Source organism: Bactrocera latifrons, unplaced genomic scaffold, assembly GCF_001853355.1.
Source record: "Bactrocera latifrons isolate USDA-ARS-PBARC rearing strain unplaced genomic scaffold, ASM185335v1 scaffold_151, whole genome shotgun sequence".
Classification (NCBI taxonomy): domain Eukaryota; kingdom Metazoa; phylum Arthropoda; class Insecta; order Diptera; family Tephritidae; genus Bactrocera; species Bactrocera latifrons.
The window spans coordinates 627,271-642,796 of record NW_017534975.1 but is presented as its reverse complement, the minus strand read 5'-3'; the positions used below and the strand labels follow the sequence as shown (position 1 = coordinate 642,796).

The 15,526-nt window shown below is 31.0% G+C and overlaps 1 protein-coding gene across 3 annotated transcripts; it reads right to left on the bottom strand.

The window, feature by feature from the left end:
* Positions 1-9,763: 9,763 nt before the first annotated feature.
* LOC108965950 (heterogeneous nuclear ribonucleoprotein 27C) lies at positions 9,764-15,340 on the bottom strand. Of its 3 annotated transcripts, none has more exons than XM_018928629.1 (4): positions 15,138-15,340; positions 13,387-13,665; positions 12,807-13,316; positions 9,764-12,533 (listed from the first exon to the last, which is right to left on the bottom strand). In XM_018928629.1, the coding sequence occupies exons 3-4, from the start codon at positions 13,299-13,301 to the stop codon at positions 11,757-11,759; spliced, it is 1,272 nt and encodes a 423-aa protein (XP_018784174.1). In that variant the 5' UTR covers positions 13,302-13,316; positions 13,387-13,665; positions 15,138-15,340; the 3' UTR covers positions 9,764-11,756. The 3 variants fall into 3 exon arrangements, with proteins under 3 accessions (XP_018784174.1, XP_018784176.1, XP_018784175.1); XM_018928631.1 differs by having other exon boundaries at positions 13,387-13,469; XM_018928630.1 differs by lacking the exon at positions 15,138-15,340 and adding an exon at positions 13,812-13,891 and having other exon boundaries at positions 9,797-12,533.
* Between the last annotated feature and the right edge of the window lie 186 nt (positions 15,341-15,526).

Genomic DNA, 15,526 nt, shown 5'->3' with positions numbered 1-15,526 from the left:
TTAAATTATTGATAAATAAAAAGAAATACTGAAATAAATCGATGGATTGAGTTATGATCTTTAACAAAAAAATATAAAATTTTAAAATTAAAGAACTAAGAACATCTTTTTTTTTTTTTTTTTTTTTTTTTTTTTTTTTTTTTTTTTTTTAATATTGATGCTGTATAACATGAGTAAAAAACAATTAATTTTACTGCAAAAATTTGAAATTGGAAAATTATTACTTTTTTAATGAATATAATAAATATCTCAGTTACATAATTATTAATTGCATATACTATAAGATTGTATAATAAAAGCAAATAATTAAGCCAAACAATTTTTGTGCAACTATAAGTAATAGAACATTTTTGTATAACATTTATTGTAACGGCCTATGCTGTATATAGTAATACGTATGTACATAGGTATGTATGTATAGGTAAGCTACATTAAAATAAAAATTATTTGTTAGTTTGGTATAAATTTAAAGAAAGGTAGCATTAGAATATATTTTGTAGCAAAAAGAATTGGAAAACTATGCAAATATGTATGTGTATGTGTATATGTATGTTTTTCGCAAACGCTGTTGATGTTTCATGTTTTGTCATAAAAATAAGATACTACAACTTAAAAAAAGACGATATTCTAATATAAAATTTTCTGCTTTACAAACAAAGTCTAAGCGATATTTTCCATAAAAATATACGCTTATATTTCGATAATGAATTCATTGCAAAAGTTAAAAAAAAATCCCATATCACGACATAGTATAAAACAAAGTCGCTTTCTCTGTCCCTATGTCCCTTTGTATGCTTAAATATTTAGAACTACGCAATGGATTTTGACGCGGTGTTTTTTAGATAGATAGAGTGATTGAAGAGGACGATTTATATGTGAATTAACATCCATTAAGCAGTGGAGAAATACTGTTATTTTTGAGGTTTCTAATGTTGTGTCGTAAATAATTACATTTGCTTACATTGGCAGGCTGAACCCTACGGGATTTGTCAAAATAATGTACTAAATAGTGTACACATTGAAAAGGTCTACACAAAACTCCGGTATGGTATACGTATGTCTAACTCTTATGGATATCCCACAATAACATTTTTTTTACGACATACATATGTATAATGGTTAATTTTCGAAGAATTTTCAACCAATACAGTATTAATCCTTATCCAATTAAATACCTTAAATACATTGTTGATTTAATATATGTAGATCCATATAGCTCTTTACAGCATATGATTTAAATGAATATTTCCGAAGATATTACTGATTTAAAAATTGCGGGTCGTGGCGTTTGCCGCAGTACTGGCTGGACGGGGTGGTGGGAGCGCGCCTATAAATAACGGAGGCCACAGTTCTCCCCATAGCGCTTTGAATTTCGAATCGATCGGACGCGTTTATTATCGGAGCTCTCTAGCGACAAATATTTAAACGGAAACAATGAAGTATATTTCAAACTGATCCTTCGTCAAAAATTATACAATTGCCAAATATTTCGGATAGTGGAATAGAAGGGGCTGAGTAATCAATGGATGAATATTATACCACGTGCATCCCAAAATATTGATGTTTTAATTTTGCCAGATGACTTTTTCGTCTTTCCACGCTTGGGAACTTGTGCAGTTCACTAGAATGACTGTCGATTCGACACCATTGTGGAATGATGGAGCAATGTCTCTATTGTCTCACACCGACGGCAATATTCGGTTTTAAATTAAAATTACGTTGGTTCGGTTTTGAAAAAGAATATGATTCTTCTTTTGGCAATTTGGCGCCAATTCGAGTTACCAAGTACAGCCAGATCCTTCTTCACCTGATCTCTCGAACTTGTAAAATAACTAACACTATAATGTATAAGAATATACACTTGTGCTCATATAATTAAGTCATTCAGTACTTTTTTACAACATGTAAAAAAACAAGGTATATTTCTTTATGCAACATCCCTAATATTGCGCGAGCAAAAAGTTCCGTTATTCTAGGAACGCCACCGATTTACAGCGCATTCAAGTATTTTCGTTTGRGAGAGTTTAAATGAATTTTCCATTTATTGTCAATAAAAGTGTGCTCACATAATTAATTCATTCTGTTTGAAACGGGTAAATTAAAATTTTTTCGCCACAATTTACATCAATATTGTTCTTTTTTACTARATTAAGTTATTTTTAACAAAATTTGTAGTCATCGTCGTCATCGGCAAGAATAAAAGCACAACTTCAAGCGRAAGAAGGGTCATATGGGAATGTTTTCAAAAATATCAAAATATTGCCGAAGTTGTAGATGTTTTTGGATTTTCTCGAGGCAAAATTAATAACGCAGTACAATTTTATAAAAAAATAAGACTTTTGAAAATGTACCGCGTAAAAAGCCAAGAAATACCACCCGTTCTGACAATAGGGCCTTAGTAAGGCTAAGTAAGTCTGATCCATTTTTAACCTCCACAGAAATTAGGGCCCAATTAGAGGAATACCACGGCGTACAAATATCTGCGCAAACTGTACGAAGACGACTAAAAGAAAATTCATTGAATGGGAGTTTAGCAAGTCGAAAACCTAACGTTTCAAAAAAAAATATTGAAAAACGAAAAGCGCTTGCTAAAGACCATCTCTGGAAGGACTCTAAATTTTGGAATTTGGTGGTTTTAGTGACGAATCCAAATTTAATGTATTTGGTAATGATGGGAAACCATATGTAAGACGACCCCCTTTGCAAGAACTCAATCCCAAATACACAAAAAAACCGTGAAACATGGCGGTTCATCGGCGATGGTGTGGGGTTTCTTCACGTCATCAGGCGTTGGACCGATTGTTAAAATAGACGGGAAAATGACAGGTGAAATGTACAAAGGAATACTGGAGAACAATTTAGACGGTGATTATGTGGACAACTTACCGTTAGCTTGGATTTTCCAGCACGATAACGACCCCAAACACTGCTTCGTTAAAACTTGGATATGTAGTCGAAATATTAAAATTCTGGATTGGCCAGCTCAAAGTCCGGACCTAAACCGCATAGAAAACCTATGGGGGATTATAAAAAGAGCGCTAGCTGCACGAAAACCTCGCAACAAAGATTCTTTATAGGAAATAATACAGGCAGAGTGGTACAATATAAGTCCCGCTCAATGTGCTACTTTAGTCCAAACAATGCCTAAGCGATGTACTGAGGTGCTACGTAATAAAGGTTATCCAACTAAGTATTAGTCTTAGGTAAGGTAAAACTGCAAAAAAATGTCGTATACTTCGAATAACTATATTTTTCTTAGGTGACTTAATTATATGAGCACAACAACATGGATGGGCTAAGCGAATGAACGCAATATTTTTATTATTTTAGAAGTTAAATAAAAAATAAGTATTCTGTTTTGAACTGAATAAAAATTTCTTCCATTTTTTGTAAAATTAAGTTGCTTTGAATAAACTTTCGTTCTGTTACTGGCGTGACTTAATTATGTGAGCACAAGTGTATATCATATATTTATATATAACTTTTGTATTTCAATGTATGAACATAAATGTGTATGCATATTTATATTGTTATATTAAAATTTGGTATATCAAACCACCCTTCACGCGAAAACGCATTGCTGAAAATGTATTGTATATATTTATTTTAAAGAACAAAATTCATATTGCTACATTAATATGTACGTAAATACAGTTGCTTTGTGAATATTATAAAATGAAAACGTCCTTTATAGACAATTTATATTGTATATGTATGTAAGTAAGTATGTATGTAAGTGTACTTAATAAAAAAGTTTTTTTAAACATTTGTGGCTCAACGCTTACAAAAAAATATGGTCTCACTACATTGGTTTAGACGTAACAAGATACATACTTATAGTTGTAAACATGTACACACATACATATGTATCTATTTATGTATGGTAACATGTGTGCACATGCAGTCGTTTTGAATAGCGTGTCGGTTTTTTTTTGAATTTATTGTTCCTATTTTGTGTTTTTCTTGCACTTCAAATCTTAAAAAACCCTCATGTAAAATTTACGGTGACTGCTGTTGTTGTTGTTGTAACTCTCTGAACTGACTTGGGGTTTACAAATTGCAAAACGCTTATATCGAATCAATCACTAAACTATACACTGACATACATAATCATTTGTAATGTATTTATGATTTTTACTATTACCATTACCAGTTTCACATACTCTATTTACCGTTATTATTATTTTATTTTTTCTATTTTTTAATGTTGTCTAAATTGTTTATTTTGTATTTTTTCTTTAAACGTAATCAACAGAACTATATGTTTAGTGAGGTTACACATACATACATGCCAGCGAATATTATTTACTACTTTTTTTAATTTTCTTTTTCTTTTTCTTGAATTCTAACGTTATTTACTCATCGTGGCTAAACAATTACATATTCAGATGCCGCCATTTGTCATTATTAAACTATATCATTTCAAGTAACCAGAATTTATATACGGATTTATTATATAATACTCAAAGAGCGCATTTTCATCATTTGTGATTTAAATCATAAAAAAATTTGTTTTTGCATACCACTTGTTGCATTTATTTTTTAACACTCTTTTTTCCTATTACGTCAAAACTTTTTACAATTCAATTATTATATTTAGTAACAATGTCCTTGATAGATATTTTGATTACTTAGGCACTGTGTTCATATTATAATTAAGAATTAATTAAATTTATAAGTAATCAACTGACAAACACAATTCGAGTTTTCAAACTAAAAATATTTAATTTATAGATGTATGTATGTAAGCAGATGAAGAAGAAGATGGAACAATCTTTACTAACACTTCGTTGAAAACAGAGAGTTAAACCCTTATAGCATAAGCATATATACTTTTAGAAGTCACTACCATATTATAACCTATAATATTTAATTGTAAGATGAAACGATGTTAAATTTGCTTGATATACACATACATACATAATACGTACAACAACTCTTGATGGCTATGTGAGTATATGAAATAGTTACCTATAAGACCGGCGGGTGCAATGCTGTGGCTAAAATTTAACGGTATTTGCCCTAATACACTCTTCCACATTTGTATTACTAAGTGGATTAATACTTGCAGAAGAGGGTAGCAAAATAAATTTTAAATTCTCTAAGAGCAGTGAATTCTTGAAAAGATTGAAAGTGTTGACAATTTCCTATAAAATAACTTCCAGCTGCATGTTTGTTTTATGTATATATATAAGTAATATCAAAACATTTTACGACAATATTAATAATGATCAGGAATGCAAATACTGCATTAAAAAAATTTAAATATAACTTGAATTATTATTTTTTATTTCGAAAATCTTAATTTAAAAAAATTCTAAATTTATCCAATATCAGATTTTAATAAAATATCAATTTAGTGTTGTTCTTTATGTCTGATTTGTATTTAATTACTTTTTATTAAACAAGTAGGGTATATATATGTACGTTTTTACTTCAGTTTTTAGTGTGAAAAATTATTATTTTATTTGTTACTCGAATCTTTAAATTAAATACATTTTTCTCAAAAAAGAGCAAAAAGCATTAATAATGCAAGTGGGTTGTTGGGCGTCAGCGTTGGCATTAATTGTAAATATATGCACTATATATGTGGACTTTTTACATCCTTGCGAAATTAGTAATGCATTCAATGACATTATTTATATACAATTGAAAATATAAGCATTTCGTGCATTAATCTTAAATCACTGACGTGTGTCTACATATATACGAAGTAACTCTTAATTATCCAACAGCATACATATGTATGTACGTATAATGTAGAACCAAAATTAACAAATATTAGCTCAATCTTTTTTGAAAGCAGTAGTTTGTCTGTGTTCGTTTGCGCATAAAATAATTAGTGGGTTGGTGTTTTAAGTTAATGTTCACTTTTACAAAAGTATGCGTACTTTAAGCCGAACAAATACGAAGAATAAATACCATTAAATAAAATTTTTTAAAACGTGTTGTTCTCCAGCGATTATATGATTAAAAATACACACACATGCCTATGTATGTATGTATGTACATAATTTTTAAATTGTAATGAGTTATGCTAAATTGCCTTCAAACAGTTTTACTGTTACCGATACTAATATACGAACTGCACTTGTTTTTATCATTAACACCATTTTCATTCATATTGTTTGTGTTTGTTGTTGTAAAATTTTAATAACTAATTTTGGTACGAAAATGTCGAAATTCTTATTTAAAAGAGAATATGAATTATCATAGTATGTTGTTGCATTTTATAAGTACATTTATGTATATGTATGTATGCATTGTTATTATAATAGGTATCAATCTTATATCCACTTAACTGTTATTTTAATTGGCTTTTATTTTAATCTTTTGCAGGCGAATAGTCGATGTTAATGGCAACGTTAACAACGAGCCCATGGCTAAATATTTCAGCTACGTCGGCTTTAACATCGACAAACGGACAGATGGAACGAACGCTTCGTTGTCAACCATCATCTGTTGTTCTCTTGAAGCCACGCGACACTTCAACACTTGGCTGGCTATATGTCATGCTAATCGAAATAAATTTTAAAAACTAAATTGCTAACCTTCACTTTTTTGAGATTTTTGTGGTTGCTGTAATTTACATTTTCTCTGTTATGTACGGTTTACAATTTGCAAACTGATATTTTTCTTATTTTTAAATATTATGAACTTTTAAGTGGGCTTGTTTTTGTTGTTGCTGGTTGTAATTATTTTATTTGTTTCTCTCTTTTTTTTTTTGGGAAATGCTTCGTTTTGATTACACTTAATTATCTTTTACATTTTAGTTTAATTATACTCATAGCTATGTGTTAATGCATATATTTGTGCCTTTAGCAAATTCTACACAAATATTTTTTTTACGAATATTTTTATTTTTTATTCATAAAAATCGTACCTCAAATGTTTTATACTCACTAATAAAGTATCATGCGCTTTTATTACCGGCCTATTTTTTTTTTAATTAATGTAAAAAAAGACGAGAAACCCGTTAACTTCCGTTACACCGAAGCTATATACCCTTTGAAAAAGTTTTTAGTTGATTTTCCTAAGCATTGATACTTTGAATAGTATCTATACGCTATATGTGGTGCGATCTGAAAATTTTCTGTAGAATTGTCTTTGACAACAATCTATACAAAATTTTGTAACAAACATATTTTGAAATGAAAGTTTTCCATACAAAAACTGCTATAGTGGTGAACAATTTCTGCGGTTGTAATGTTACTTTAGACAATAATTCATGAAAATTGCGTAATTATATCTTATCAAATAAAAACTTGTCCATACAAGGGTATGATTTTCTTCGCTGTTATTTGCAAGAATCTTGCCGGTTCGAAATTCCTTGGCCAGATTCGGTTCCGTTTCAGTTAAGTAGACTCGACTTTCGCGGGAACTTTAAAACTTTGATCGTTCACTTCGTATGATAGCTATGTGATATTATTCAATTTGGCGTTTCAGGCAAATGACTTCTTGGAGAGAAGAGGATTAGGCACGCGTATATACAAACAGACGGACAGTTGGTCATCCTCATCACTGATATATACATCTTAAAGGTATCCAACGTTTCCTTGGTGTTACAAACTTCGTGACAATTTTAATGTACCCTACTCATTGTATAAAAATAATGATATTTTGAATAATCAAGCACTTTGCTGGTATTCTGCAATTTAGAAGTGGAACTTATGATTTAACAGTTGCACGCAAGCGTCGAAGTATGCAAACTTGTCTTAAGTCTATGTATTTTCGTATTGAAGTAGCTGGTTTTTGCTTGCCAAGTCAGTGATTATATGTTATTGGTACACCTATTTTGTATGAATTTCGTATAATGGAAACTGTATGTTTTATATATATGTATTCTTGTAACTACTAATGTATACAGCTTGTCGTTTGTAGTACATGCTACTCTCTTACAACACTTATGCTTATTACTTTTACTAGTAAATCAGTCAATTCGTTATTAAGTATATGTATGATAAACTGTAATGAATCAGAAACTGTCGAATGCTCAGAAATTGTAATTTCATCTAACTTTTTTATTAATCGTATTTAAACTAACGTTTCATCCCATCCTAATTTATATTTTTAATTGAAATCGATACACTTTTATTACTAACGCTATTATATTATTTCGTTCGTCGTCAAGTTTTTTGTTGGTTTGTTTCGTAAGCAAATTCTCAATGATATAAAAAGTACAAAATAGCGGTACAGGATACGCTCATCGGTAAGTATGCATGTGTATGAATATGAATATCACCTAAAAGTTTGGTTAATTCTGTTGTTATGCGGTTGTCAACAATAAAGTTTATTTTTGGTTCAAAACAACTCATAGAGAATCTTTCTTAAACAAACGTATATATCTTAGAGGGATTTCATTTCTTATGCAAAGTTCTTATTCATGTATAATAGAGATTTTAGTACTTATTTGTGTATAAAATAACAAATTATGCAGCACTAATACCGCTAATGCTATGTACATACTTATGTATATTGAAATGTAGTTCTAACTTGTTGGTACCAGCTACGGTACTAAACAATTTTTTTAATTTCTATATTTCCTGAATGTAAGCAAATTAACAATTATTAGAATTAGTCGTAGAACGACTTGATACTTGAACTATGTTCTGTTTAATCGTACACCGTTAGTTAAAATTTAAAATGAAAAATACACTGCCGTGTAAATACTGTGAGAATTATGAATGTGGAGAGTTACAAATATTGCAAAAAAGAAAAAAAAATGACTAACAATATTTTTTTTTTTAAATTTGTAATCCCGAAAAAGTTAATTAAATGTAATTTTTAATCCTTTGCTTTCACTCTAGTTAATGATCCCCAATACATATGCTTAATGTCATGTGCACCCGCTTTCAAAACTGGGCTAGGTTATGAGGTACAACAACGTCCCGCTTTTTGAATTTATTTGTACCGAATGATGAAGCAACGCATATTTCATACCAAATATTATTACTCTCGACATTATGCAGTAATTAGCTATTGTTTCCACCTGGTTACTAGCTTAATATATGTATATGTGTGTAGTTAGAAAACTTGTAAAGAAAATGATCTTAAAACGCACTTAAATTTTATTAGCAGAAATTCACCTCAATTTATTTTGTTTAATCTGTCAATATTGCTAACTGAATAAGAAAGCATAACATTGCAATTGTAACAACATACCAAAGATTTGCCTCAAGGCTCATATGTATTGCCTATGCTTGCCTCCCGCTTCATTAAACTCATGTTTGGTTAAATAGTATTTCATTTAGTTACGATATTTGATAATAAGTATGTATGCATGTATTTAAATATATATGTATATATTAATATATATGTATGTATATATTTATATATTCAATTAAAATTTAAACTTTAAAATTTATAGTAAATCATAATCATTAAAGAAATTGTTTTACAATTAACAGTCAGTGTGTTGGTTTTGTGTTTAATCCTCTTTTACTTTACGTTACGTTTACTTTAACTTTGCATCAAGTGGTTGCTTGTTTTTGTTTTTGTTTTTTTTTTAATTTAGGTTTACGTTAAAATTTTATACTAGCGTACATTAAATTTAGAGTTGTTTCATTTGTAATTGTAATTGTAATTTAGCATTCGTTCTATCAAATATGTAATCTTATTTTGTTTTGTTAAATTAGTTATCATTATGTTACGATTAATTTTACATAAATTTAAATGTATGTGGTAGATAATAATTGTATTTTTTCTTTTTGTTTTCTTGTATTCTCCATTTAAATGTAATTTAGTTATGTAGGCTTTTAAAGTATGTTTGTGTTTACAGTAATTTATTTTTATTGTATTTTTATATTTAATTTAATAATTACGTCAGGTTTTCTTGTTATAATATACTATTAGCGCTTATTTTTTGCTTTTTTATTTGTTTGAGGCTCGCATCAGTGATATTTGTGGACACTAGCTACCACCATTTTTTTGCCGTTTAAAATATATTAGAATCAGTATATTTTTTATTTAACTTAATCCTCATAACATCTTTATTCGTAAGCATATTGAATTTAGTGGAACTGGGTTGCGAAACTAACATAAAAAAGGAATTTACAGTTAACATGAAACGCGGCAATAAACTTAGTAAAAAAAAAGTGTAATGAAACAATTTCATAGAAAAAATGTATGTCTAGTAGTAATAATTTTAAATCGAGGACATGTTATTAATTTTACTGAAATAAAAATGCAGCTTATTTTTCAAACAACTCTACTTTTAGCAAAGTAATCTGTACTTCCCCAAATGAAAAAATGTACAGGCATTTTGCATGTTCACTACTATTTATATTAGAGTTTGTATTACTTTCGCGGACACCGTTTTAAATTGCGTTTGTAATTATCGTAGTAATAGTTATAAACTATATATAGACTACACATCATACACTTGATGACATATATTATTTCTAAATTAAAACATTCCGTTTATTTACTCTTATCAACTTCAAATGTAATTTTTGTTCTTTTTTCCTTTTTTGTCCTCTTGTTTCATCAAAATTTTGATAAATTATTGTATGTAAACTATGTTTGTAGGTATGTATAATATATATACATGTATATGTATCTATATATATTGGCGCTTTAATTCACTATTACTACACATAATTCTTGTTGTTCTATCTTCATAGTTATATATAAAGTGAATATATATGTGTGTGTTTACATTTCGTTTTCACCTATTCAATTTTACTCATTTACACACTTCAAAAATTGATATAGCAATGTATATGTTTGTATATAAATTTAAATATTATTGTAATTTACTATTTTTATTATTATAATTTAAGTTGTAACTAAAGATCAAATAAGTGTAATTATATAAGGATGTGGATGTGTGTTGGTGTATACTATTTATGCACACAAAATCCAATTTTAATGTAGTTTAACAATACTATTCTCTTGAGATTAAGAAATAAAAGAAATCAACTGGAACTGCCAGCTAGGTTAGACTGTAGTGTATTTAAATGCGGCAAATGTGCAGATGTGCAACGAATTTACAGTTTAACAAACGTCCTAACATATAGAACTAAAAGTAAATATTACTGGGGAGCGAGATATAAAACAACTCCTTATACACTAATAGCTTATTTAAATGATTAGATACAACTTATAACACGTTAAGTATAATTGTATTCCCGAAAAATATCCATCTAAATTATTGTAGTATTGTGCCTAAAAGCGAGTTATTTTGGGCATTCATTCATCAAATTCATGCAAAAAATAAATAACTCATAATTAATTCAAAATAAGATCGCCACTACATATACCCATTCCCCTACAGTCTCATCATGTATCCTTATAGCTGTACCAGTTGATTCATTCTAACAAATTTATACTAGATTAATGAACAGTTTACGATTTGTTCGCTAAATATTTTCAAATTATGAATTTACTTTTTGCTTGTAATTTTACGCTACGATTTTAGTCAATGTCTGTGTATAATGGATGGTAGCAGTGTGTTTATGTATGTTTTGTTAAGTGCCTAATGCTCTTCGCTTTATTTTTATGCCTTTACATATGTGTTTTTTCTTTGTCCTTTTTCCTCAATATAAGTAATGTATGTATATAAACTTTATATTTAGTATTTGTTTATGTAATATATATATATAGTTAGTAATTAATTTCAACAACTGAACTGAATGAATAGACGCTAAGCTTATAATTTAATCTTTTTTCACTGTACACGGCCGAAAGGCAACGTTCACTACTTCGGCGAGGACGCTGCAATTTGGACGCGTTAAGTGTATCTAGACTAATGCGCCTTAAACTGCCTGCGAGGCAGCGTATGGAGGTTGTGTTGCACTGTCATTTCCGTACGTTGAACGTGGTCCGGCGCCGTAGTTCGAAGCACCGCCGTCTTGCTTGCCATAGTTGCTGTAGTCATAATCATAACCAGAGCCATAACCGCCGTAGTCATATTCAGAGCCTGATTTTGACGCTGAGTTACCAGGACCAGTTCGCGGCATGCCACCTACTGGACCAGTTGTCGAGGGGCCACCAGCTCCCCATGTTTGAGCGCGTGAATACATATCAGTAGCGCTTCCAGCAGCAGCGCCTGGTGCTCCCGTTGGTCCAGCCGAATTTGGTGGTATATTCCAAGAGTTCCAGCTTCCACCACCTGAAGGACCCGATGGTCCGCCAGTTGAGGTCGAATTGTACATATCATAACCTCCATACCCTTGTGTTTGTTGCGGACCAGCTGCATAGTTCGACCATTGCGGTGGTGGTCCCTGTGGTCCCGGAGGTGCACCCCAACCTTGGTATGAACCAGGGCCGCTATTTCCATAACCATAGCCTTGTTGTTGTGGCGAAGTTCCCCAACCTTGATAGCCAGGCATCATATTTGGAGCTCCAATTGGCATGTTAAGTGGTGGACCTCCCATTTGGCCATTTTGACCTTGCATCATATTAATAGGCGCGTGATGGGGGCCCCAATGATTGCATTCATTGCCAAGTTTTCCATAGCCACCACTAACATTGCTATTATTAGCGTTTTGACCGCCAGATCCATCACGTGGTTCCGCTTTTTTGATTTCCACCTAAAAATTCATAGACAGTATTTTATAAATTTGAAGTAAATTTATTCTGTATGCATCCTACATATTAATATATATATTGGTAATTCAAAGAAATATAACCACAATAAAATCAAATGCATATTACTACGGATATTACCGCTATATTGTATTTTTTCATACTGAAAATTAGTTTAAACGCAACAAATAAAATATGCATAAAAAATATACCGTCTATACATTCAAAAAATACAATATTTATTATTTAGAATATGAACTTGTATAGAAAAGACATACCTGTTTGCCATTAAGATTGATGTACCGTTCATTGGTGACATGTTCCACAGAAGATTCCTCTTCAAAGGATAAAAAGCCGAAACCACGCGATTTTTTCTTTTCTTGATCGTACATGATAACAACCTCAGTTACTTTGCCATATCGTCCAAAGAATGTACGCAAATCCGTCTCAGTTACATTGGACGGCAAACCACCAAGAAAAACTTTATAGCCGCCACCCTTTTTAGGTTTTTGAAGAGTGCGTGGATTACATGGTTTAGGATCGATTGTTCGTCCGTCAAGTGTATGCGGACCGCTTTGTAGTACATGGTTCACATTTGCGGGATCTGCAAAAGTAACGAAACCAAATCCACGGGAACGACCGCTCTCGTTGTTCTTCATTACTACACAATCAATGATTTCTCCGAAACGGCAGAAATAACGCGATAGATTCTCCTGCGTCGTCTCCCATGAAAGACCGCCAACAAAAAGTTTTCCCCTCTCGTCTTCCTCCATGATCTTCTGGGGACTCTTTAAATATATTAAACATTTTATGGTTAGAATATATGTATATAATTATATTAATTGATATTGCTCTTACAGTTGCAGTTGTTGAAATCGTTTTTAGGCCGTTACTTCTTCTATTACTGCTGCAAACCTTTCTGTTCTTTTTGCGCTGGTTTTCTAACCGAATATAGTATATTTAATACCTTAATGAAGTTTAACTAGTAGTTTCTTAGTTAATTTTATATAAGCAAAGTATAGCTAGCTTAAGTGAAGAAACTCGCGCCGACTACTGAAGGGGCTTGAATATGCTGTATCCACACTTTGCGGTTGTTTAGCTTAGAGAACTAAAGCCACGACTTAAATACGTAACTTTCTAAATTTGATATAGCAAACGTAAAGAACAACAGCGTAAACGGCAATGGATTACATGAAAATAGAAAGATATTAAGGGTTTAACACTTTGGTAATACACATTATATATAATAATTTTAGATTTTAAGACAGTATTTATTTACACACTTTTATACAATAATTTAATCAGTGTAGTGTCATTGACAAGTGTTTTGTGACTAAAGAAATATACGAGCTAACAGTTATTATTTATAACAATGCCAAATATTTTTCGCGTCGTTACGTCTCTATTGAAATCTCGAATTAAAATGAATGCAATATTTTAAAAAGTCTTTTAAGTTATGATGCACGAGTATGTTTTAAAGACCGTAATTATATATTATATTACGGATTTTCAGTTTGGCAACATCAGGTATACGGAAAACGGACGTACCTGACTCGGAAATATTCACCTCTATTATCGCTATTCACCATTAGCGGCATTTCTATCCAAAAACAAAATGGAAGTCTCATGAGTGCTTAATCACAAAAATACCAGGCTAACAACAAATGTAGGTAGCATCCAGGTATTTTAATAAATATTTAGCACCTTCATAACGTGATATAAGCAAGTTTAAAAATATTTTAGATGTTATATACATAACGCTCTGAAACCGCCACATTTACAACCTATAACCTAAAAATTCAATCCATACAACATTTAGCTTTGTCACAAAATGGGGCAAATACATACAAAGTTCAACACAGTGACATATGTACCAACCTAATACAAACATATTTACAGCACAATCAATGGAATGCCGATGCCAATCCATTAAAGAGTAAATGATTTACCGGTTGTATATATGTTAATCCTGACATCTTCTTCAGGTACAAGTATTTATATTTTTTAAAAATATTGCTTCCTGCGCAATATTGTATGTAAATTGTTAATGTACATATTTATATACTAATATATTTTTATATGCACATACTTAAGTATATACATGCGTAAATGGCCGACTCGGACTCGCGAGTTATTCCGTGTATACACGGTATACATATTTGTAAGTGGCGATGTATGAATCGTGTGGATATACTTAGTATTTTGTATGTATAGAATAATATAAGGAATTTTTCACTTTTCAGAAAAATCTGTAGTACATAGGAAAATAGGCAAATTTGATGTAATTTACCCAAAAAAAAAAAAAAAAAAAAACAATGTAAAATGCCGAAACATAAACGTATTCATAATTTTACTCCATTGCCTCGCACTGAATCCTAGCTGGATTGGTGCCGCGATGAACTACACTACGGATATCGCGGTACCCATTCCCACATTAAATGAAGCATCCACAATAATTTCTTTTAAGTTTTTAAGAGACACTAATTTGCGTAAACGCAAGCAAATAGTGGAAACTAGGGACAGCGGCAACCAGCTTGCTAATACACGTAAAATTCCGACACCCGAAAACGTTATATAAAGTCCTTAAATCATAAAAATTTTGTTCTCACCGTTTCCGCCAAGTGTTCGTCTGCGGGATTCTCAATTTATTCGCACTGCAAATTCACTAAATTTAAGTTTTTTCCTTAAAAAACTAGCTTATAATTAATTGTATGATTTGATGCATACGATTATAACCTAACTTAAAAAAATGATTTCGACAAACTGAAACGCTGCATGCAGGAGGTGAGTTTTCCCTGTACTGAACTGTGGTGAAACTGCCTACGTCGCAGAGTACAATGACTGCTTGTCCAGTTCAAAGTACTATAGATCTATCTCTTTTTTTCGTATGAGTTGTGTAGGCTCGCAGTATTATGCCACGTTTTATTATTGAAACATTTTCCCTCCACAAAACGCTTGTACATTCCAGCTATTTTGTCAATCATTAACCTCTATGTTG